Source organism: Macaca mulatta, chromosome 11, assembly GCF_049350105.2.
Source record: "Macaca mulatta isolate MMU2019108-1 chromosome 11, T2T-MMU8v2.0, whole genome shotgun sequence".
Lineage (NCBI taxonomy): Eukaryota > Metazoa > Chordata > Mammalia > Primates > Cercopithecidae > Macaca > Macaca mulatta.
The window spans coordinates 63,749,393-63,772,185 of NC_133416.1; the positions used below are offsets into that span (position 1 = coordinate 63,749,393).

Below are 22,793 nucleotides of genomic sequence, written 5' to 3' on the forward strand. Positions count from 1 at the left end.
GCTACTAGGGAGGCTGAGGCAGGCTAATCACTTGAACCCGGTAGGCGGAGGTTACAGTAAGCCGAGATCGCACCATTGCACTCCAGCCTGGGCGACAAAGCCAGACCCCGTCTCAAAAAAAAAGAAGAAAAGAAATAGTTCCTCTTCCCCAGCTGACTCAATCTTAGTAGCACCACCTGCTGGCAATCCCGGGTATAACTAAAGGAGAGTTCCTTGGCTTGGGACCATCGAACTTACTTTGCTTCCATACTCCCTTAAAGCAGAGGTTCTCAACCTTTCTCAGTTTGTGGCACCCTTAGTTATTTAATACTTTTTCACCCTAGACCAAAATAAATACCTAACAGTTCAATTTATTAAGTAACTGAATGGTCCACACAATTTTTTTTTTTTTTTTTTTTTTTTTTTGAGACGGAGTCTCGCTCTGTCGCCTGGGCTGGAGTGCGATGGCACAATCTCGGCTCACTGCAACCTCCGCCTCCCGGGTTCAAGTGATTCTCCTGCCTCAGCCTCCTGAGTAGTTGAGATTACAGGCGCCTGCCACCATGCGCAGCTAATTTTTGTATTTGTAGTAAAGATGGGATTCACCAGGTTGTCCAGGCTGGTCTCGAACTGCTGACCTCAGGTTATCCACCCACCTTGGCCTCCCAAAGTGCTGGGATTACAGGTATGAGCCACCACACCCAGCCAGTCCACACAACTTAAAAAAAAAATTTCCTGACAGCAATAACTTCATGGTCCACACAGCTTAAGAAGTGTTTATGCTTTAACAACTTTGTAGCTGTTTGAAAAAATAATACACAAATATTGAAAGAGAGAATGTCTTTATTTCATTCTAACTATCCTTACTAATGGAATATGTGCCTGTTGGAATTGCACAACTTATCAAAATTTCGTATCAGAATGGACACCTACACACTCATTTCCTGTTACATATTGATTTTCTTATGGTATTTGCTTTTGTCATAGCAACTATTTAAACCCAGCTTTTTGAAAATATGATGTTATCTATCAAAAGGATTGTAGGGGGAACTAATGTTGAAACAGTAAACAATTTTGAGCTAGTAGTGTACACATTCTCCAACAGATATTGCTATTTTTCTTCAAAGAGTTAAAATAACCTTCATTGTGCCCCTCTGAGTTCACCACAGCCACCCACAGTGCCTGAGAGCACAGTTTAGGAACCGTGGTTTTAGAGACTTTTGAAAAACTATGAAATCTCTTGTATATTTCTATGTTAATGTCTACAAGTTTTCTTCATATGTTCAGATTCATGCAAAGTATGATTTCTAGCAAATTATAAATATTGGCATTTAAAATAAAACTGTTACCTCATTTAAAAATGTATTCAAATGAGATCTAAATACATAGCAATCTGATACACAAATCATTCATTTAAAAAATACCTGACTTTAGGCCGGGCGCGGTGGCTCACGCTTGTAATCCCAGCACTTTGGGAGGCCAAGGCAGATGGATCACCAGAGGTCAGGAGTTCAAGACCAGCCTGACCAACATGGAGAAACCCCGTCTCTACTAAAAATACAAAATTAGCCGGGGTGGTGGCACATGCCTGTAATCCCAGCTACTCGGGAGGCTGAGGCAGGAGAATTGCTTGAACCCAGGAGGCGGAGGTTGCGGTGAGCCGAGATCGCGCCATTGCACTCCAGCCTGGGCAAAAAGAGTGAAACTCTGTCTCAAAAAAAAAAAAAAAAAAAAAAAAAACCTGACTTTGTCCAGATGCAGTGGCTTACTCACGCCTGTAACCCCAGCACTTTGGGAGGCCGAGGCAGGCGGATCATGAGGTCAGGACATCAAGAGCATCCTGGCTAACACAGTGAAACCCCGTCTCTACTAAAAATACAAAAAAATTAGCCGGGCATGGTGGCGGGCGCCTGTAGTCCCAGCTTACTCAGGAGGTTGATGCTGGAGAATGGTGTGAACCTGGGAGGCGCAGCTTGCAGTGAGCTGAAATCGTGCCACTGCACTCCAGCCTGGGCAACATGCACTTCAGCCTAGCTGACAGAGTGAGACTCGTCTCAAAAAAACAAACAAACAAACAAACAAAAAAAACAACCGGACTTTGGGAGGCTGAGGCGGGCAGATTGCTTGAGCTCAGGAGTTCAAGACCAGCCTGGGCAACATGTGAAACCCCATCTCTATAAAAATAAAACAAACAAAAAAATTAGCCGAGCATGGTGGCACATGCCTGTAGTCCCAGCTACCTGGGAGGCTAAGATGGGAGGATCACCTGAGCCCAGGAGGTCAAAACTGCAGTCAACTATGATCACACCACTGCACTCTGGCCTGGGTTACAGAGTGAGAGATCCTGTCTCAATAAATCAATACAGGAGCATGGGTAGGGCTGGAGGCAGATGGGGTGGGCCTTGCCCTGGGGATGGAGCTATGGGCCCATAGGACCCCCAGCCACTTCCTTGTCCCCCTTACCCCTACACCCCCCCCAAAAAAAAAACAAAAAACAAAGTGCTATTTTTTTTTTTTTTTAATACAGTACTCTCGGCTGGGTGTGGTGGCTCATGCCTGTAATCCCAACACTTTGGGAAGCTGAGGCGGGCGGATCACCTGAGGTCGGGAGTTCTAGACCAGTCTGACCAACGTGGAAAAACCCCGTCTCTACTAAAAATACAAAATTAGCTGGGCATGGTGGCGCATGCCTGTAATCCCAGCTACTCAGGAGGCTGAGGCAGGAGAATCACTTGAACCTGGGAGGCGGAGGTTACGGTGAGCTGAGATCGCGCCATTGCACTCCAGCTTGGGCGACAAGAGCAAAACTCCATCTCAAAAAAAAAATGGAGTGGTCCCCCCTTATTTATGGTTTTACTTTCTATGGTTTCAGTTACCCAGAGTCAACTGAAAATATTAAATGGAAAATTCCGGAAATAAACAATTAAAATGTTTTAAAATCGTATGCCATTCTGAGTAGCATGATTAAACTTCACGCTGGGCTCAGTGGTTCACGCCTGTAATCCCAACACTTTGGGAGGCTGAGGCGAGCAGATCACTTGACATCAGGGGGTCAAGACCAGCCTGGTCAACATGGTAAAACCCCATCTCTATTAAAAATACAAAAATTAGCCAGGCGTGGTGGTGTGCACCTGTAGTCCCAGCTACTCAGGAGGCTGAGGCAGTAGAATTGCTTGAACCTGAGAGGCAGAGGTTGCAGTGAGCCGAGATCGCACCACTGTACTCTAACTTGGGTGACACGGTGAGATTCTGTCCCAAAAACATAAATAAATAAAAAATTTCATGTTGTCCGCTCCATCCCACCCTTTGTCCAAAGTATTCACACTGCAAATGCTACCCGCCCATTAGTCACTTAGTAGTCATCATGGCTATCAGATGAAAAAGCATAGTATATCTAGGGTTTGGTACTATCCATGGTTTCAGGCATCCACTAGGGGCCTTGGAATGTACCTCCTGAGGATAAGGGGGGACTACTATAGTCATAAATCTCATATCATTCTTATAATATTCATTTTTTCTTCTTGATCTTGTGTTTCTATTCCATTTCTCTATAGAATTTAGTTTCTATGCCATTTCTTTATAGAATTGTATTCTAGTGTAAAATATTTTTATAATTAAAGCCTTTATGGATCATCTTGTCATACTTCTCTGCCACAAAAATATATATATAAATTAAAAATTTTGGCCAGGCGTGGTGGCTCATGCCTGTGTAATCCCAGCACTTTGGGAGGCTGAGGTGGGCAGATCACTTGAGGTCAGGAGTTCAAGACCAGCCTGGCCAAAATGGTGAAACCTCATCTCTACTAAAAATATAAAAATTAGCTGGGTGTGTTGGTGGGCACCTGTAATTCCAGCTACTCAGGAGGCTGAGGTGAGAGAGTCACTTGAACCTGGGAGATGGAGGTTGCAGTGAGCTGAGATCACGCCACTGCACTCCAGCCTGGATGACAGAGTGAGATTCCAAAAAAAAAAAAAAAATTATCTTTACAATGATGAGCTCACAATTGCCCGAACAACATAAATATCTTAAAATGTTCATACAATGCCAGGGGCAGTGGCTCAAGCCTGTAATCCCAGCACTTTGGGAGGCCGAGGTGGGTGGATCACCTGAGGTCAGGAGTTCAAGACCAGCCTGGTCAACATGGCAAAACCCCATCTCTACTAAAAATACAAAAATTAGCTGGGCATGGTGGCGGGCGCCTGTAATCCCAGCTACTCAGGAGGTTGAGGCAAGAGAATCATTTGAACCCGGGAGGCGGAGGTTGCAGTGAGCCGAGATTGCACCACTGCACTCCAACCTAGACAACAAGAGCAAAACTCCGTCTCAAAATAAATAAATAAATAAATAAAATAAAATGTTCGCCAGGCGCGGTGGCTTACGCTTGTAATCCCAGCACTTTGGGAGGCCAAGGCAGGTGGATCACCTGAGGTCGGGAGTTCAAGACCAGCCTGACCAACATGGAGAAAACCCGTTTCTACTAAAAATACAAAATTAGCCGGGGTGGTGGCACATGCCTGTAATCCCAGCTACTCGGGAGGCTGAGGCAGGAGAATTGCTTGAACCCGGGAGGCGGAGGTTGCGGTGAGCCGAGATCGCGCCATTGCACTCCAGCCTGGGCAAAAAGAGCGAAACTCTGTCTCAAAAAAAAAAGATTAAAAAAATAAATAAATAAATAAAATAAAATAAAATGTTCATACAAAATTATTATTATTATTGAGACAGGGTCTCACTTGGTTGTGCAGGCTAGAGTGCAGTGGTACGATCCTGGCTTATCATAGTCTTGACCTTCTGGGCTCAAGTGATCCTCACACCTCCACTTCCTAAGTATCTGGAACTATAGGCCCCTACCACCATGCCCAGCTAAGTTTTTTGGTGGGGTATGGTGAGGGCAGCAAATTTTTTATTTTATTTATTTATTTATTTTTTGAGATGGAGTTTCATTCTGTCGCCCAGGCTGGAGTGCAGTGGTGCAATTTTGGCTCACAGCAACCTCTGCCTCCCAGGTTCAAGCAATTTTCCTGCCTCAACCTCCCAAGTAGCTGGGACTACTGGCACATGCTGCCACGCCCAGCTAATTTTTTGTAGTTTAGTAGAGACTGGGTTTTACTGTGTTGCCCAGGCTGGTCTCAAACTCCTGAGCTGAGCTCAGGCAATCCGCCCGCCTCGGCCTCCCAAAGTGCTAGGATTACAGGTGTAAGCCACTGCACCCAGCCTAATTTCTTAGTTTTTTTGTAGAGATGGGGGTCTCACTGTTTTGCCCAGGCTGGTCTTGAACGCCTGTGCTCAAGCAGTCCTCCCACCTCAACCTCCCAAAGTGCTGGGATTTAAACATGAGCCACTGTGCCTGGCCTTTTTTTTTTTTGAGACGGCATCTCGCTCTGTTGCCGAGGCTGGAGTACAATGGTGCAATCTCAGCTCACTGTAACCTCCGCCTCCCGGGTTCAGGCGATTCTTGTGCCTCAGCCTCCCAAGTAGCTGAGATTACAGGTGCATGCCACCACGCCTAGCTAATTTTTGTATTTTTAGTAGAGATGAGTTTCACCAGGTTGGCCAGGCTGGTCTCGAACTCCTGGCCTCAAGTGATCCACCCACCTTGGCCTCCCAAAGTGCTGGGATTACAGAGGTGAGCCACCATGCCTGGCCAAATTATTTTATAGAAGTAAATTTGATTGCAAATGCAGAAGCATCTATGACATGGATAGGTTTTGTTTTGTTTAGATTTTTCTAATTAGGTCAGGTAAGCATAAATTAATATTGTTTATTACTATAACAAGGGAGAGTTTAATGCCAGTTCTGTTCCTGCTTTTTGTTTTCATGCTGAGAAAACTTGTTCTCATAAGTAAGTAGATGGGAATGGAAGTAATTTTATTAAAACAGGAATTTAAAAAATTTCTTCTGGTCAGGCATGGTGTCTTGTGCCTGTAATCCCAGCACTTCGGGAGGCCAATGCAGGCGGATCACTTGAGGCCAGGAGTTTGAGACCAGCCTGGACAACATGGTGAAACCCTATTTCTACTAAAAGTACAGAAATTAGCCAGGCATGGTGGCACATGCCTGTAATCCCAGCTACTCAGGCGCTGAGGTAGGAGAATCGCTTGAACCTGGGAGGAGGAGGTTGCAGTGAGCCGAGATTGCACCATTGCACTCCAGCCTGAGCGACAGAGCGAGACTCCATCTAAAAAAAAAACAAAAAAATTCTTCTGAATTATATGCCAAGAACCAAGGTGTTCTGTCATCAAAATTGATTTTTTATGTGTGAATTGACAACTTGCTAAAGTCCCCCAACTTTGTCGTTTCTAAAGAATTGGAAACCATTTGAGAGGAGCTATTGTAAGAGGGGACTTCAGCCTTGATCATTAGCCATCAGGAGCTCTCCCTCAGGAAGATCAGATTTAACAGTTTTTGAGAAAGTTGAGATTCTGAAATGCTCCACGGCCTGCTTACCCTTTGGAAAGACTGTAAGGAGTAGAAGTACCCAACAGAACACCACAGCTCTATGATACCTAATGTGTGGTTTTCTCTAAAAGGCTCAATTTGAGGACTTTTAAAAATATCTTCTTTTGGCCGGGCGCGGTGGCTCACGCCTGTAATCCCAGCACTTTGGGAGGCCGAGGTGGGCGGATCACGAGGTCAGGAGATTGAGACCATTCTGGCTAACACGGTGAAACCCCGTCTCTACTAAAAATACAAAAAAGTTAGCCGGGTGTGGTGATGGACACCTGTGATCCCAGTTACTCAGGAGGCTGAGGCAGGAGAATGGCATGAACCCGGGAGGCCGAGCTTGCAGTGAGCTGAGATTGCACCACTTGCACTCCAGCCTGGGCGACAGAGCGAGACTCCATCTCAAAAAAACAACAACAACAAAAAAAAAAAACTTTTATAGGAATGGTTCATATTTCTGGGGGTCACTGGCACAGAAAATGTGAGTCTTACTTTAAATATGGAAATAGGTTAAATATACTGAGTTACTTTAAATATGGAAATAGGTGAAAATACTGTTCCTTGTTCTATATAGTCCCTTATAATTTTTAGAACACATTTATATACATTATCTCCTTTGATCTACACAGCACCATGTGGTAGGGTAGATGGATGTTATCTCTAAAGCACAAATAAGGAGTGGATCGGGGTGGGGGAGGTTGTTTTGTTTTGTTTTTTGTTGTTGTTTTTGAGACAGAGTCTTGCTCTGTCACCCAGGCTGGAGTGGAGTGGCGTAATCTCAACTTACTGCAGCCTCTGCCTCCCGGGGTCAAGCAATTCTTCTGCCTCAACCTCCCGAGTAGCTGGGACTACTGGCACGCACCACCATGCTCAGCTAATTTTGTTTTGTTTTGTTTTTAGTAGAGACAGAGTTTCACCATGTTGGCCAGGATGGTCTTGATCTCCTGGCCTCGTGATCCGCCCGCCTTGGCCTTCCAAAGTGCTAGGATTACAGGTGTGAGCCACCATGCCTGGCCTTTTTTTTTTTTGACATAGATTCTCGCCCTGTTGCCCAGGCTGGAGTGCAGTGGCGCAATCTTGGCTCACTGCAACCTCCGCCTCCCAGGTTCAAGCGATTCTCTCACCTCTGCCTCCCGAGTAGCTGGGATTACAGGCACGTGCCACCACTTCAGGCTAATTTTTGTATTTTTAGTAGAGACAGGGTTTCTCCATGTTGTCCAGGCTGGTCTCAAACTCCTGACCTCAAGCGATCTGCCTCGGTCTGCCAAAGTGCTGGGATTACAGGCGTGAGCCACATGCAGCCAATCAGAGGCTTTTTGTGAGTGTCCTCACTCACAGAGCTCTGGGTGGCGAACTGGTGCTGGAATCTCAGTCTTCTGATTCCTTATTCCTCTTTCTTCAACAAGAAACTAACTCAGTAGATTCCAGCATTCCTTTTTCTATCACTATGGGCCATGAACTCTTTCTTATTGCTTTTTCCTTCCACAGATTCATGAAATCTTAATGATATCATCAATAGCTAATTAGACCTTGACCTTAATTACAACAAGAAGCAAAAAATAAATATTGGCAAATTGTTAGCTTGTACAATTTTATCAAATTAAAAGAACAATTTTCATTCAGAATTTTCTAATAAAAAATAATGGTAATGGCCTCTATTTCTTGTATTCTTATGTATATGGCAGACACAAGAGAGGGCCCATGTTAACAGTCTGAAGACTGTCATTCCTATGAGGATCCCATACGGGGACCAGTTGAGAGAACCTTCATTACAAGCTGGGGTTACCTCGTCAAGAACCTTGAATTTGTGTGGCACTCTGTGTTTCTGTAGTCATAACATTTGGAGCAATTGTGGGGCTGGGAACTTAGAGCTTTGCTTTCTCTTTCAATGTGTGGAGGGCACAGATCCTGGAGAAGCTAGAGCCTAACCCCTCTTATGCTCCTTAGGATGGAGTCCACAGAGAAGTGTGAAGCCATCATCACCCACTTTAATGGAAAATATATTAAGACACCCCCTGGAGTACCAGGTGAGGCATCTGGGGCTCAGGCTGAGAGGGCCACAGGTTGTTACTTCCAGTGAAGATTCTGGAGCAGCTTTGCATGAGTGTGCCTGGGCCACATGAGGTGGGACTCAGCTGCCCATTTCCCTTCTCTCTTGGCAGCCCCATCTGATCCCTTGCTTTGCAAATTTGCTGATGGCGGGCCAAAGAAACGACAGAACCAAGGAAAATTTGTGCAAAACGGACGGGCTTGGCCAAGGAATGGAGACATGGTAAGAGGACCTCTGAGGAGACAGGAGTACTGACGACATTAAAGTGGAATGGAAATGATCATGGCATGATTTCTGTGAGCTTAGGTGGAAAGCTTGAGAGCTACAGTATGTAATTGAGAGATGCTGGCTGTTAACATACTGCCAGTATGTTCTCAAGTGGGGCTTTGTGGCCTGCAGAAACAGAAAAACTCTGAAACAGCTGTAGTGGGACTTGTCCAGGCTTTAATTTGTTAAACTAAAACATTCCCAGCCTTGGACATTCTGGACCGGCTCCTGTTCTCACCCAAGGGCTCACAATGTGAACACTGTGTTCTTTCTTTATAGGGCGGCATGGCCTTGACCTATGACCCCACAACAGCTCTTCAGAATGGGTAAGGTTGTTTTATATAATCGAGTCACCTGAGAATGATAATGGCCTGTGTCCAGACACTCAAATGTTTCATCTTAATTCTCTCTATTTGGAAGTCAAGGGAATGTTGGCTGTGCCTATCAGTTGGGGCCCTTCCCTTGTGGTTTCCTGTGACTCAGTACTGATTGAGGTTCCTTCCCACAGGTTTTACCCAGCCCCTTATAACATCACCCCCAACAGGATGCTTGCTCAGTCTGCACTCTCCCCATACCTTTCCTCTCCTGTGTCTTCGTATCAGGTATGTTCATGCCTGAAGAAGGGTGTGGTGGTTTTCCCTACTGTTGTGCTTTAAGTGAAGTAATATAAGGCTAGGAACTACTTGTTTTTTCTTTTAATCATATTACACACAATTTTACATAACAGCGTAAAAGATGATCTGTGTGTGTGGTCATATATATGGTATATAGTTTTAATGGTGTCCTCTTACTCCCCCTCCACCACCTCCACAAGTAAACTCATGTTAATGTCCTACTGTGTAGCATTTGTCATATTTTTTCATATGATGATACACACATGTATAGCATTTGGGGAGTTGTTTATTTTACAAAACTTGAACCATATTAAATATATTTTTACATTCACTCATCTCACTTAACAGTATCCTACAGCAGTGATTCTCAAAAGTATGGTCCCTGAACCAGCAGCAACAGTATCATCTGAGAATTTTTAGAAACAGAAATTTTGGACTCCCCTCCAAATCTACTGAATTACAAACTCTGAGGATGGGGCCCAGTGATCTGGGTTTTTGTTTGTTTGTTTGTTTGTTTTCAGATGGCATCTAGTTCTGTTGCCCAGGCTGGAATGCAGCCATCTTGGCTCACTGCAACCTCCGCCTCCTGGGTTCAGGCGATTCTCCTTGTCTTAGCCTCTGGAGTAACTGGGATTACAGGCATGCGCCACCATGCCCAGCTAATTTTTGTTCTTTTTAGTAGAGATGGGGTTTCACCATGTTGGCCGGGCTGGTCTCAAACTCCTGACCTCTGGTGATCCGCCCTCCTCAGCCTCCCAAAGTGCTGCACCATGCCCAGCCGTGATCTGGGTTTTAACAAGCCCTCCAGGTGATCCTGTTGCAGCTAATGCTGAGATCCTCTGCTCTAATTTTATCTTTTTTAATGGTTGCATTATATTTCATGCTGCAGATATGCCAGAATTCTTTAGCTATACCAAATAGGGGCATTCACTTAGATTTGTTTTTTTGCTGCTATCAATAATGCTCCACTAAACACCCTTGTGCTATATTTTTACATATGCATGCTTCTATTTCTGGGGGCTAGAGTCCCAGGAGTTGGATTGCTAGGTTGAATGCTGTATGGATTTTCAGTTTTATAGATGTTGCTAGATTGCTTTCCACAAAGGCTGTGTCACCTCACATTTCCACCAACCCTGTATGAAAGTACCCGTTTCCCTTCAGGCATAGGTGCTACTGCTCTTTTAAAATTGTTCCTGTCTTGCTGGGCGCGGGGCTCACACCTGTAATCCCAGCACTTTGGGAGGCTGAGGCAGGTGGATCACCTGAGGTCAGGAGTTCGAGACCAGCCTGGCCAACATGGTGAAACCTAGTCTCTACTAAAAACACAGAAATTAGCTGGGCATGGTGGCAGGCACCTGTAATCCCAGCTACTCGGGAGGCTGAGGCTGGAGAATCACTTGAACCCGGTAGGCGGAAGTTGCAGTGAGCCAAGATCATGCCGCTGCACTCCAGCCTGGGCGACAAGAGTGAAACTCTGTCTCAAAAAAAAAAAAAAAAAAATTGTTCCTGTCTCTTGATGAATGTAAAGTACATTGTTATTTTAATTTGCATGTCCCTTACTAGAGGTGAATTTAATCATTTCATTTGTCATAGTTGGATTTGCTTCTGTCTGATTGCTATTCATATGCTTCGCCCATGTTTCTATTTGGTTATTTGTTCTTTTCTCATCAGCTTATAAAAACTCTATATAAGTATTAATCTTCTAAATGTTATCTTTGTTACAAATTTTTTTCCAATTTTATTTTTTGGCTGTTGACTTTGTGGTCCTCAAACGTTAGTGATGTATCAGAATCACGTGGAAAACTCATTGAAACCTGGGTTGGTGGGCATCACACCCAGAGTTTCTGGTTCAGTAAGATGGGTGGAAGGCAAGAATTTGCATGTCCAACAAGTTCTCAGGTGATGCTGCTGCTACTGCTGCTGGTCCAGGGACCATACTGTGGGAATCACTAGTTTTTGCCATATAAAAGTTTAAAATTCGGCCAGGTATGGTGGCTCATGCCTGAAATCCCAGCAGTTTGGGAGGCAGAGGCAGGTGGATCACTTGAGCTCAGGAGTTCGAGACCAGCCTGGGCAACATGGCAAAACCCCCATCTCTACAAAAAATATGAAAATTAGCCAGGCATGGTGGTGCGTGCCTATAATCCCAGCAACTCAGGAGGCTGAGGTGGGAGAATTGCTTGAGCCCGGAGATTGAGGTTTCAGTGAGCTGTGATCGTGCCAGTGTACTCCATCCTGTGCAACAGAGTAAGATCATGTCTCAAAAAAAAAAAAAAAAAAAAAAAGTTTAAAATTTGTATATAGTTAAATTTGTCTTTTTCTTTTATAAATAATTTTTGAGACCGGGCACGGTGGCTCATGCCTGTGATCCCAGCACTTTGGGAGGCCGAGGCGGGTGGATCACAAGGTCAGGAAATCAAGACCATCCTGGCTAACACGGTGAAACCCTGTCTCTGCTAAAAATACAAAAAATTAGCCGGGCGTGGTGGCGGGCGCCTGTAGTCCCAGCTGCTGGAGAGGCTGAGGCAGGAGAATGGCATGAACCCGGGAGACCATCCTGGCTAACATGGTGAAACCCCATCTCTACTAAAAATACAAAACATTAGCCGGGTGTGGTGGTGGGCACCTGTAGTCTCAGCTGCTGGGGAGGCTGAGGCGGGAGAATGGTGTGAACCCAGGAGGCGGAGCTTGCAGTGAGCTGAGATCGTGCCACATGCACTCCAGCCTGGGAGACAGAGCCAGACTCCGTCTCAAAAAAATAAATAAATAACTTTTGAATTTCTTGTCTTTTTTTTTTTTTTTTTTGAGACGGAGTTTCACTCTTGTTGCCCAGGCTGGAGTACAATGGCCCAATCTCAGCTTACTGCAACCTCCGCCTCCCAGGTTCAAGCGATTCTCCTGCCTCAGCCTCCCAAGTAGCTGGGATTACAGGCATATGCCACCATGCCCGGCTAATTTTGTATTTTTAGTAGAGACGGGGTTTCTCCATGTTGATCAGGCTGGTCTCAAACTCCTGACTTCAGGTGATTCACCCACCTTGGCCTCCCAAAGTGCTGGGATTACAGGGGTGAGCCCCTGCGCCCGGCAAATTTCTTGTCTTAATTTTTAAAAGTATTCTCTGTCTCTATACTGTGTATCTGGTCTCAAAGATTTTATGTTTTACATTTACGTTTAAATGTGTAATCGGGAATTTATCTTTGTGTATGGCATAAGATAGGAGTCTGTTTTCTTTCAGAGGGTTAACCAGTTGGCCTAGCACCAAATTATTAAATAATCTAACTTACTGGATTATTTCAAATCCAGTTTGAATTGAAATGTCCTTGCAACCCATAATATACCTTCTGTGTCTATAGATTTGCCTATTCTGGATATAGTAGTCAAAGCTCAGAAAATTGTATGATTGTGAGATTACACATAAGTAAAATCACACAATTTTTTTGTGTGTCTAGCTTCTTTCACTTAGTATGTTTTCAAGATGTATCCATGTTGTAGCATTTATCAGTACTTCATTCTTTTTATGGCTGAATAATATTCCATTATATGGCTATACCACATTTTGTTCATCCAGTTATCAATTGGTCATCATTTAAGTTGTTTCCTTTTGGCTACTATGAATAATACTGCTATAAACGTTGATATACAAGTTTTTGTGTGGACATATGTTTTCATTTCACTTGGGTATATACCTAGGAGTGGAATTGATGGGCTATATAGTAACTCTGTATTTAACTTTTTGAGGAACTGCCAAAGCATTTTCCAGAGTAGCTGCACCATTTTACATTCCCACCAGCGGCAGTGTAAAACACTTGTTATTCTGTCCTTATAATTGTAGCCATGCTGGCCTGGCACTGTGGCTCACACCTGTAATCCCAGCACTGTGGGAGGCCGAGGTGGGCAGGTCACTTGAGCTGAGGGGTTCAAGACCAGCCTGGGCAACATGGTGAAACCCCGTCTCTACAAAAAATACAAAAAATAACCAGGTGTGGGCTGGGTGCAGTGGCTCACCCCTGTAATCCCAGCGCTTTGGGAGGCCGAGGCGAACGTCTCACGAGGTCAGGAGATCGAGACCATCCTGGTTAACATGGTGAAACCCTGTCTGTACTGAAAATACAAAAACAAAATTAGCCAGGCATGGTGGCGGGCACCTGTAGCCCCAGCTACTCAGGAGGCTGAGGCGGGAGAATGGTGTGAACCCAGGAGGCAGAGCTTGCAGTCAGCCAAGATCCCGCCACTGCACTCCAGCCTGGGTGACAGAGCAACACCCTGTCTCAAAAGTAGCCAGGTGTGGTGATGCACACCTGTAGTCCCGCTGCTGCACTCCAGCGTGGGCAACAGAGCAAGACCCTATCTCAAAAAATAGAAATAATAATTGTAGCCATCCTAATAGGTATGAAGTGGTATCCCATTGTGGTTGTGATTTGCATTTGAGCCTCTTTCATGTACTCATTGGCTATTTGTATATCTTCTTAGAGAGATATCTTTCCAAACCTTTTTTTTTTTCTAATTTTTTTAGTGACAGGGTCTCACTCTGTTGCCCAGGCTGGAGTGTAGTGTCAGAATCATAGCTCACTGTAATTTTGAACTCCTCTTTGCTCTTTTTTAAACTGGATTATTTATTGAGTTTTAAGAGTTGCTAATATTTTAAAAACAGTTTTCTTAATGTTTCTATTTTGAGTGAGGCATGCCAACTTTTCTGGGCTTTGTTGAATATTATTAGATCTTTGGGTCTGAACAATAGTTTCCAGGCAATTAACATTTTTTGTTTTTGCTTGTTTTAGAGAGTGACTCAGACATCTCCTCTACAAGTACCTAACCCATCTTGGATGCACCACCATTCATACCTCATGCAGCCTTCAGTGAGTGTTCAGAAGTGGGCAGAAGCCAAAGAGGCAATTTGATGTAAAGAAAAAACTGACCGGGTGCGGTGGCTCACGCCTGTAATCCCAGCACATTGGGAGGCCAAGGCAGGCGAATCACCTGAGGTCAGCAGTTCGAGACCAGCCTGGCCAACATGACGAAACCCCATCTCTACTAAAAATACCAAAAATTAGCCAGGCGTAGTGGCAGGCACCTGTAATCCCAGCTAATCAGGAGGCTGAGACAGGAGAATCGCTTAAACGCGGGAGGCGGAGGTTGCAGCGAGCTGAGATTGTGCCGTTGCACTCCAGTCTGGGCAACAAGAGTGAAACTCTGTCTCAAAAAAGAAAAAGATAAAGAAAAAAAAATGGCTTTTGATGCCAGGAGATGTGGGTGTGAGTTCTGGCTCAGACCCTTGTGCAACCCAGCAGTAAGACCTAAGCTTGTTATTCTTAGACGAGGGTCCTTCCACACCGACAGGCAGAGTTCCTATTCTTTTGCATAGCTGGGTTGCTGCTCACTTACCATTTCTCAGGATTCTTAAATGTCTGTCTCCGGTGGTCCTGACAGCCACCAATCACTGCTTTAGGCAGCCTCACAGGATGCTGCAGCTAACCCTGTCCTTTGTTGCTGTCTCTAGGGTTCAGTTCTGACACCAGGGATGGACCATCCCATTTCTCTCCAGCCTGCCTCCATGATGGGACCCCTTACCCAGCAACTGGGCCACCTCTCCCTCAGCAGCACAGGCACGGTAAAGCAGGATATTTCTGATTGTAAACTCTCTGAATGAGCACGGCATACCTATGTAATACTCTTCAGCATAAGTAACTTATGAATAATGATGGAATTCAGTGTCATCCAGGGCACACTCAGAACAGGACATAAACTACAATGGTAGTGCTCCATGAGCCAGGAATACAGCCATTCTGCTCCCCAGCCCACCCCTTTTAACTGATTCCTACTCATGCACCTCATAAATAGTGCTTCTGTCTGCATATTAGTTTAAGATACACATGTGTCCTAGGAATCCTCATCAAAATAGTACCTGGAAGGATGGAGGTTTCTTAATTAGGTTTCTTTTAGGCCTACTGTATTCCTTTTTGCATAGAAAGGGCTCGAGGGTAGAGAAGGAAGTGTGTTGAGGAAAAGCAGAAGGAAGTCGGGAAAGAGGGGGAAAATAAGCCGTATAGGGAGATGTCTCCCTAACAGTGTCCTTTAGAACCACCTGAATTGCATTTAAGAGGCTAATGCTCAGATCAACTAAATTAGAATCTCTGGGGTAGAACACAGGCATCAGTATTTTTAAAGCCCCCCAGCTGCTTCAAATGTAGCCAAGAATCACTGCTGTAAGCCCGTTGTTTCTCTTTCTAGTATATGCAGACGGCTGCAGCTATGCAAGGAGCTTACATCTCCCAGTACACCCCTGTGCCTTCTTCCAGTGTTTCAGTCGAGGTAAGGGTGTTATCATTTCTTTGGATTGAGGTTAGGAAAATGAACGAAGGCAGGTTTCCCCCTGATCAAGATCTTCCTCTCACAATGATGCTGATTCTGTGTTCACAAATAGCTGGTAGGTATGTGAAGAACGTAGGAAGGATGTGCTCGCTTAGGCAGCATGAATACTAAAATTGGAACGATACAGAGAAGATTATGGCCCCTGTGCAAGGATGACACGCAAATTTGTGAAGCGTTCCACATTTAAAAAACAACAACAACAGATGTAGGAAAGAAGGACTTGGTCTGAGTTCATGAATGAGGCCCTTCCTTACATTTGGCCAGCCAGTAGTTAACACCAGGATGCTGGCTTGTATTGGCTAATGTGTCTTGGGAAGAGGACAGGCTGCTAGGAAGGTTGGGGAAGTGGTGGTGTGGGTGGAAACACTCACACACGAGTGTGGAGAGTGGGTAGGTTTGGGAGGGCGCTCGATGTAGGGTGGGCTTTGGTGTAGTGGGAGGTGAGGAAAGGAATGCGTAAGATGACTCCCCTCCTTGGCTATGGCACAGGAGAGCAGCGGCCAACAGAACCAAGCGGCAGTGGACGCACCCTCAGAGCATGGGGTCTATTCTTTCCAGTTCAACAAGTAACAGTGGGTAAGAACCACATGTTGGGGGGCAGGGAGGGCTGTGCTGGCAGATAGCAGCTCAGCCCAGCCTGAAGTCAGACAGGTTCTCATGTTTGTCTTGCTTGTCTCCTCTCTGGCTTGTGCCTTCTTTAGGAGATTCCCCTCCCCATCTTTACTGAATAGAAATGAATTCTTGGAGATACTCTTGCTCCCAGATTCCAGAGGGTTAACCAGGAATGGAGACCATCCGTCGGCCCTGCTAAGGACTAACACTTAGCCATCGTTTTTCACAGGCCTGGGCCTGGAAAAAGAAAGCTCTATGTTCCTGCCCTTTGCTATTTCTCCATTGCTGATGGAGCCTGGGGGAACCATCACTTTTCTTGTGTGCTACATTCAAGGAGATCAAAAAAACTTTTTTTCTTTTGCAAAGAAAGCTTTTTGTTTTTAACTGCAACGTACTTTTCCCCTACCCTAAAGAGACATGGTGGTTGTAGCTTCTCATCGATATGAAAAAGTTTTTGATATATTGGAATTATTTGGGAATGCTTTTAAAATAATTTGTAATTATTTCTTTACAAACCAAAACAGAACAGAAAGATGTGGTGCTAGAACATTGATGAAGGAGCTCTACTTACTGAGCTTAGTTCTGGACTTTTGATGTGTGTCTATGTGTTTTAAAAAGTATGCAGCCTTTAAAAAATTTGTTTGGTAAAGCTCTCAGCTCACACACCCCATCTCCTCTTCACCCATATTATGCCTTCTTTCTCTAGTCCAGATTCTTCTTTTTCTCTTTTCTAAACAGCTGAGCCTGCCTATTTTGCCCTCTTACAGCTTTTAATTTTATGGATTTTTAAAAATGACAATTCATGTGGAATTTGGGGTTGGGGGGCAGGCTGGGCAAGGAACAAGGTAGAACACTAAGTAGGCCATGGAAGTGGCTGTTCTTTCCCTCACCCTGCCACACCCTGGGAGAAAAAACTAGACTTTGGCTTCAGAAAGCACAGATGTGACCCAGGCTTACTAAAGAGACAATTCCACAGCCCTGGGAACACACCCTTGAGCCAAATTTGAAGACTAGGTCTTCCCTGGCAAGTTCCGGAAGAATGGACTTACTGACTTTTACCAACTCTTCTCACTGCCAAGGCCAACAGCATCTGAGGAAGTATCTTTTCCAGCTACAGCTTTTTGGGAGTACCTGCTTTCCTGCTTCCTGGAGGACATTTTCTGTCCTGGGCTTCATGGCCCCTCTCTTTCCTGTTGCACGTTGCTATGCTCAGAGCCTTTGCAGCTGTGACCTAGTTGAATCCACATAGGCTCCTTCCACACTGTGGAAGATCTGCTGCTTCACCCACAGACCAGAGGTTCTCAACCAGAGGTGATTTTGTCCTTCCCAGGCCTTTGGCAACATCTAGAGACAATTTCGATTGCCATGCCTGGAGGTGGGATGTGTGTGCTACTGGCATCTAGTGGCTGGAAACCAGGGTTGCTGCTAAACATCCTACACTGCATAGTATAGTCCCCACTACCCCCAACTAAGAATTATCTGACTCCAGAGGTCAATATTACCAAGATTGGGAAACACTGATATATCAGTGTTGTCCCTGCCTCCTGGGTTAGGGTAAATTCTCACCCCAACCCTGGACAAACAGTGCCTTTTGACACTCATGCAACTGTTTGAGAAGGACTGGACTGGGATCCTTGAATTCTCCCCAGACTTTGACTTTTGATAACTCTGCATGTAGCAAGAGTGATTCTTGAAAGAGTTGTAGCTCCATGCTGAATGCAAACGTGTGCTCGGAGGGATTCAGGTGGGCACTGTTCTGGTGTGTGCTGTGCAATGGTGGGAAAGGACAAAACTCTCTAAACTGTCCAGAGCAACTTGCCCTGCCCTGGTGTGCTTGGACCCTTTGCCCAGGGAACCGGGACATGAGAAATAATGTTCCTTCTGTGGAAGGACAACAGAGAGCTAGGGTAGAAAAGAACAATAAATTCCAACTCTTTATGAGGCCAGGAGTCCTTTAAAAAAGCCTATGTCTTGGTCTTTAACTGTCCCCTTCTGCAAGTTGTGACTCTATACACATGGAGACAGATTGAAGAAAGCCTTCACCCATCTTCTAGGAAATCAGATCCTGCTCCTGTCTTCTCCCCATCACTCCCTTATGCACTGAAAGGAGAATTTCACTGCCCTGCACTTCAAGGCCGGGTGCCTCTCCACCAGACAGTCAAAGGCAAATGATGGAGGATAGAGAGACAGGTGTTCACTAGGCTGGCCATAGGGAGAGGAAGGGGCTGACAGCTGGGGAAAAGAAACTGTAGTATCAGTTGTTGCAAGTAGAACTTGGCCCAGCTTTCCCTCCCTTCCCAGACACCCCAGAATTGAGAGTCCCAGTGCCCCCTAGTGTCGACTTTCTACATACATCCTAGGGGTGGGGGAGTGCGGGGCAATGGGTAGGATATAGAGTGTAAAGGACAAACTGCCGCAGTCTTCTCATTGATGCTTCCAACCTCAGGAAGGGCTTACCCAGTGTAAAATAGCCCCAAGCCCAGCAGCCTTACAGAGGGCTTTGGCTGGGCAGATAGCTTTTGGTTTTGAGTCTCCAGCCCTCAGTCAAGGAAAATATACCATAGCTGCTTTCTTGTCAGTGGTCTTTGAGAGAAAGAGAAAACAAATCTAGAATTCTGTTCATTTGATAGACCAGGGGAGCTTTGCTATGGTAGGAGGTTTAGAAAGGGCCTTTCATGCATAGAAACCACGGTTGATATTGCTGCTCCCCTCTCCTCTGCCTCACAGAACTCTTGAGTCTGTCTTCTTTCTCTCTCTCTCTTTTTTTAAATGTTTAAATGGCTCTAATTTTTTGTTTTGATTTTTGAATTGACCTTTTGGAGTTCTTCTCATATGAATCTACTTGTTAGATTGTATTAATGAGTGTTTCTGGTTTGGGCATGGGAAGTGATAGGGAACCTGAAGTTATTTTGCAGTGGCTAATGGCACTGAGGAATTTCTTTTTTGGTGCATTTGGTTTACACTCATTTCCCCCCTAACTGTTAGTTCATTTGTAACAGTGGGTGAGTGTTTGGAGGAAAGGAGGGAGAAAGGAGGGATACTGTTTCTCCCATGAAATAGTCTAATTGGTTGGGGTGATGGCAGAGGGAAATGTAGGGGAGCCTTCCAGCTCACAGCCTAGGGCTGGGCTCTTAAACACTATGCCTAGTGTTTTCTGAATACTGTCTTCACGGAGCCCAGCTCTTACTCTCTTTGTACTTTACATCTCACCCCCACTCATTATAGATGCTCATAACATTCTTAAAATATTTTAGTACTTGTCATTTTTCTGTTTTCAGTCAACTAGAACACACCAGAGTCCCTTCCTCAGATGGCATAATCCTTTATAGGCTCTGAGCCTGTCTAGCCATCTCCTGTTGGTGTTATTACTCCCCATCTCAGGCTCTGAGATGATACTCAGACCCTAAACTGATTGGACTTTTTGGAGGAGGGTGCCAGTAGAGGTCAGGAAGATGTGGAGATGATGATGGAGAGAGATGTTTTTATTTTTTAGAGATGGTCTTGCTCTGTCACCCAGGTTGGAGTGCAGTGATGCAGTCGTAACCCACTACAGTCTTAAATTCCTGGGCCCAAGGGTTCTTCCCACCTAAGCCTCCCAAGTAGCCGGAACTACAGGCACGTACTACCAAGCCCAGTGAGTTTTTTAAATTTTTGTAGAGACAGGGTTCTTACTATGTTGCCCAGACTGGTCTTGAACTCCTGTCAAGTGAGCCTCCCACCTCAGCCTCCCAAAGTGCTATGATTACAGGTGTGAACCTCTATGCTTGGATGAGATTTTTTTTTTTTTTTTTTGAGACGGAGTCTTGCTCTGTCACCCAGGCTGGAGTGCAGTGGCCGGATCTCAGCTCACTGCAAGCTCTGCCTCCCGGGTTCACGCCATTCTCCTGCCTCAGCCTCCCGAGTAGCTGGGACTACAGGCGCCCGCCACCATGCCCGGCTAGTTTTTTTGTATTTTTTAGTAGAGACGGGGTTTCACCGTTAGCCAGGATGGTCTCGATCTCCTGACCTCGTGATCCGCCCGTCTCGGCCTCCCAAAGTGCTGGGATTACAGGCTTGAGCCACCGCGCCCGGCCGAGATGTTATTTTTTTTTTTTGAGACGGAGTCTCACGCTGTTGCCCAGGCTGGAGTGCAGTGGCGCGATCTCGGCTCACTGCAAGCTCCGCCTCCCGGGTTCCCGCCATTCTCCTGCCTCAGCCTCCTGAGTAGCTGGGACTACAGGCGCCCGCCACCGCGCCCGGCTAATTTTTTGTATTTTTAGTAGAGACGGGGTTTCACTGTGGTCTCGATCTCCTGACCTTGTGATCCGCCCGCCTCGGCCTCCCAAAGTGCTGGGATTACAGGCTTGAGCCACCGCGCCCGGCCGAGATATTATTTTTAATGTTTTTGATTTTGGGTTTTTTTTTTTTTTTTGGTTGTTTTGTTTGTTTGTTTTTTTGAGACAGAGTCTCACTCTGTGGCCCAGGCTGGAGGGCAGTGGCACCATCATGGCTCACTGTAGCCTCGACCTCCCAAGGCCCAGGTGATCCTCCTGCCTCAGCTGCCCATTCCCCTGCCATCAAGTAGCTGGGACTGCAGGCGTGCACCACCACGTCTGGCTAATTTTTTTATTTTTAGTAGAGACGGGGTTTTACCATGTTGGCCAGGCTAGTCTCCAACTCCTGAACTCCAAACGGCTAATGTTTGTGTTTCTAATAGAGACAGGGTTTCGCCATGTTGCCCAGCCTGGTCTCAAACTCCTGGGCTCAAATGATGCACCTTGGCCTCCCAAAGTGCTGGGATTACAGGTGTGAGCCCCTGCACCTGGCCTTTTTAGTTTTTTTTTAATTTATTTTCTTTGAGATGGAATCTCACTCTGTTGCCTGGGCTGGAGTGCAATGGCGTGATCTTGGCTCACTGAAACCTCCACCTCCTGGGTTCAAGCAGTTCTCCTGCCTCAGCCTCCTGAGTAGCTGGGATTACAGGTGCCTGCCACCACGCCTGGCTAATTTTTGTATTTTTTAGTAGAGATGGGGTTTTACCACGTTGGCCAGGCTGGTCTCTAACTCCTGACCTCCAAACAGCTAATTTTTGTATTTTTAGTAGAGATGGGGTTTGCCATGTTGTCCAGGCTGGTCTTGAACTCCTGGGCTCAAATGATCTGCCTGCCTTGGCATCCCAAAGTGTTGGGATTACAGGCCTGAGCCACTGCACCTGGCCCTTTGCAGTGTTTTTAACCAAATAATTTGTAGAGTTGCCCAGACCAGGAATCCTGGTGGCTCTAAAGGGTAATAGACCTTGTCAGTAACAGACAGTGGGGGTGGTAGGAGGACATTACTCATACTGAAGATGAAGACCAGACTTTGCTGCTTCACAGGCCATGCCGGGGGTTGGGCCACTTCAGCTCCACTCCATTCGTTTTCCTTTCCTAACTTGACAATCAGTGAGCTCCTTCACCCTCCCTTAGTGCCTACTCCTGTCACTGCAATGTCAACCCATTGGGAATTGAGGCCTGCATGTGGGCTGTTACTTTGCGTCATACAGATGCTGTAAGAGGCCTTGCTGGAATGTCCTAGGAATCCCTAGTAGCAGTGGCTACTAGTCTTCTAGAAAAGAACTATTGCCGCTGCCTTGTGCACATGCCCCACCTTCTGGGAAAGTGGCAGCATTGCGTTCATGAGGGGCTTTGCATTCTCAGCCAAGGGCAATAAACTTGGGTGGGTGATCTGGCCCAAACTTGCCCCTAGACTCGGCTAGCCCTGAATCAGCAGGCTTGAGAGAGGAGGGTGGGTGTTATAAAAGCCAGTCTGTAAAGGGTAAATTCCAAATCTTGTGCCTTGTTATACCAATCCTTTCTGATTCCCTTTTAAACCAACTATTATTTTTGTGCTGCCTACATTTTCAATCCTCCCAAGCATTAGCAAATTCCTGAAATTTCCTCATTTGGTAGGCCTTCCATAGGAGTCAGCTATGGACTTCCATAGGAGTTGGCAGCTAAAACCAGACTGAGCTTCTGTCTTCCTTCTGATCTTTGCTGCACCTCCCAGGGGACGGTCCCCACATGACTATACAAAAGCCAGGTACCCTCATCACCCCGGTTACCTCTGACCTGATTGTTTTGAATAAACTTTCATTCTCCAAGCAGATCCCCAAATTTCCTTGTCCTTGTTACACATCTACCTCACAATCTCACAATTAAACAAGGACATATTCACCTATTTCTTTACTGTCTTCTCTATGAGGGTTGGGAAGGTGGGGGCTAGAAAAGGCTCGTAATTTTTAAACTCTTGGGAATTTAAAAACTCTTGGGAATTTCTATTCCTACAATGTTTTCTCTGGGATTTTTAGCTCACTGATCACCCTAGAACAGTGTGAACTCTCCAGATAGGTCCTGCTGTGATAAGCCAGGGGAGTAGGCTGTGCAGTGACTGCTTAGGGTAATAAGTAATTGTTGGAGGACACCAGCATAGGAACAGAACTTAA

General features: G+C 45.6%; 1 protein-coding gene and 1 non-coding gene across 42 annotated transcripts in view; both read left to right on the plus strand.

Annotated features, from left to right (window-relative positions):
- Window positions 1-22,793, plus strand: part of RBMS2 (RNA binding motif single stranded interacting protein 2) — a 98,045-nt gene that overhangs the window by 55,034 nt on the left and 20,218 nt on the right. For 9 of the 41 annotated variants that reach the window (XM_028828971.2, XM_077952889.1, XM_028828970.2 and 6 more), the window contains 8 exons: window positions 8,369-8,448; window positions 8,584-8,693; window positions 9,018-9,064; window positions 9,247-9,340; window positions 14,131-14,208; window positions 14,850-14,955; window positions 15,581-15,661; window positions 16,211-16,297. In XM_028828971.2, coding sequence (XP_028684804.1) covers window positions 8,369-8,448; window positions 8,584-8,693; window positions 9,018-9,064; window positions 9,247-9,340; window positions 14,131-14,208; window positions 14,850-14,955; window positions 15,581-15,661; window positions 16,211-16,297 — 683 coding nt within the window. Of the gene's footprint in view, window positions 1-8,368; window positions 8,449-8,583; window positions 8,694-9,017; window positions 9,065-9,246; window positions 9,341-14,130; window positions 14,335-14,849; window positions 14,961-15,580; window positions 15,662-16,210; window positions 16,298-16,422; window positions 17,003-22,260; window positions 22,457-22,793 lie in introns of those variants that run through there. The other 32 variants (XM_077952890.1, XM_077952891.1, XM_077952903.1 and 29 more) reach the window with 11 other exon arrangements.
- LOC114671115 (U6 spliceosomal RNA) lies at window positions 15,805-15,908 on the plus strand. Its single transcript, XR_003721011.1, has one exon. It is a non-coding gene; the product is annotated as a U6 spliceosomal RNA (small nuclear RNA).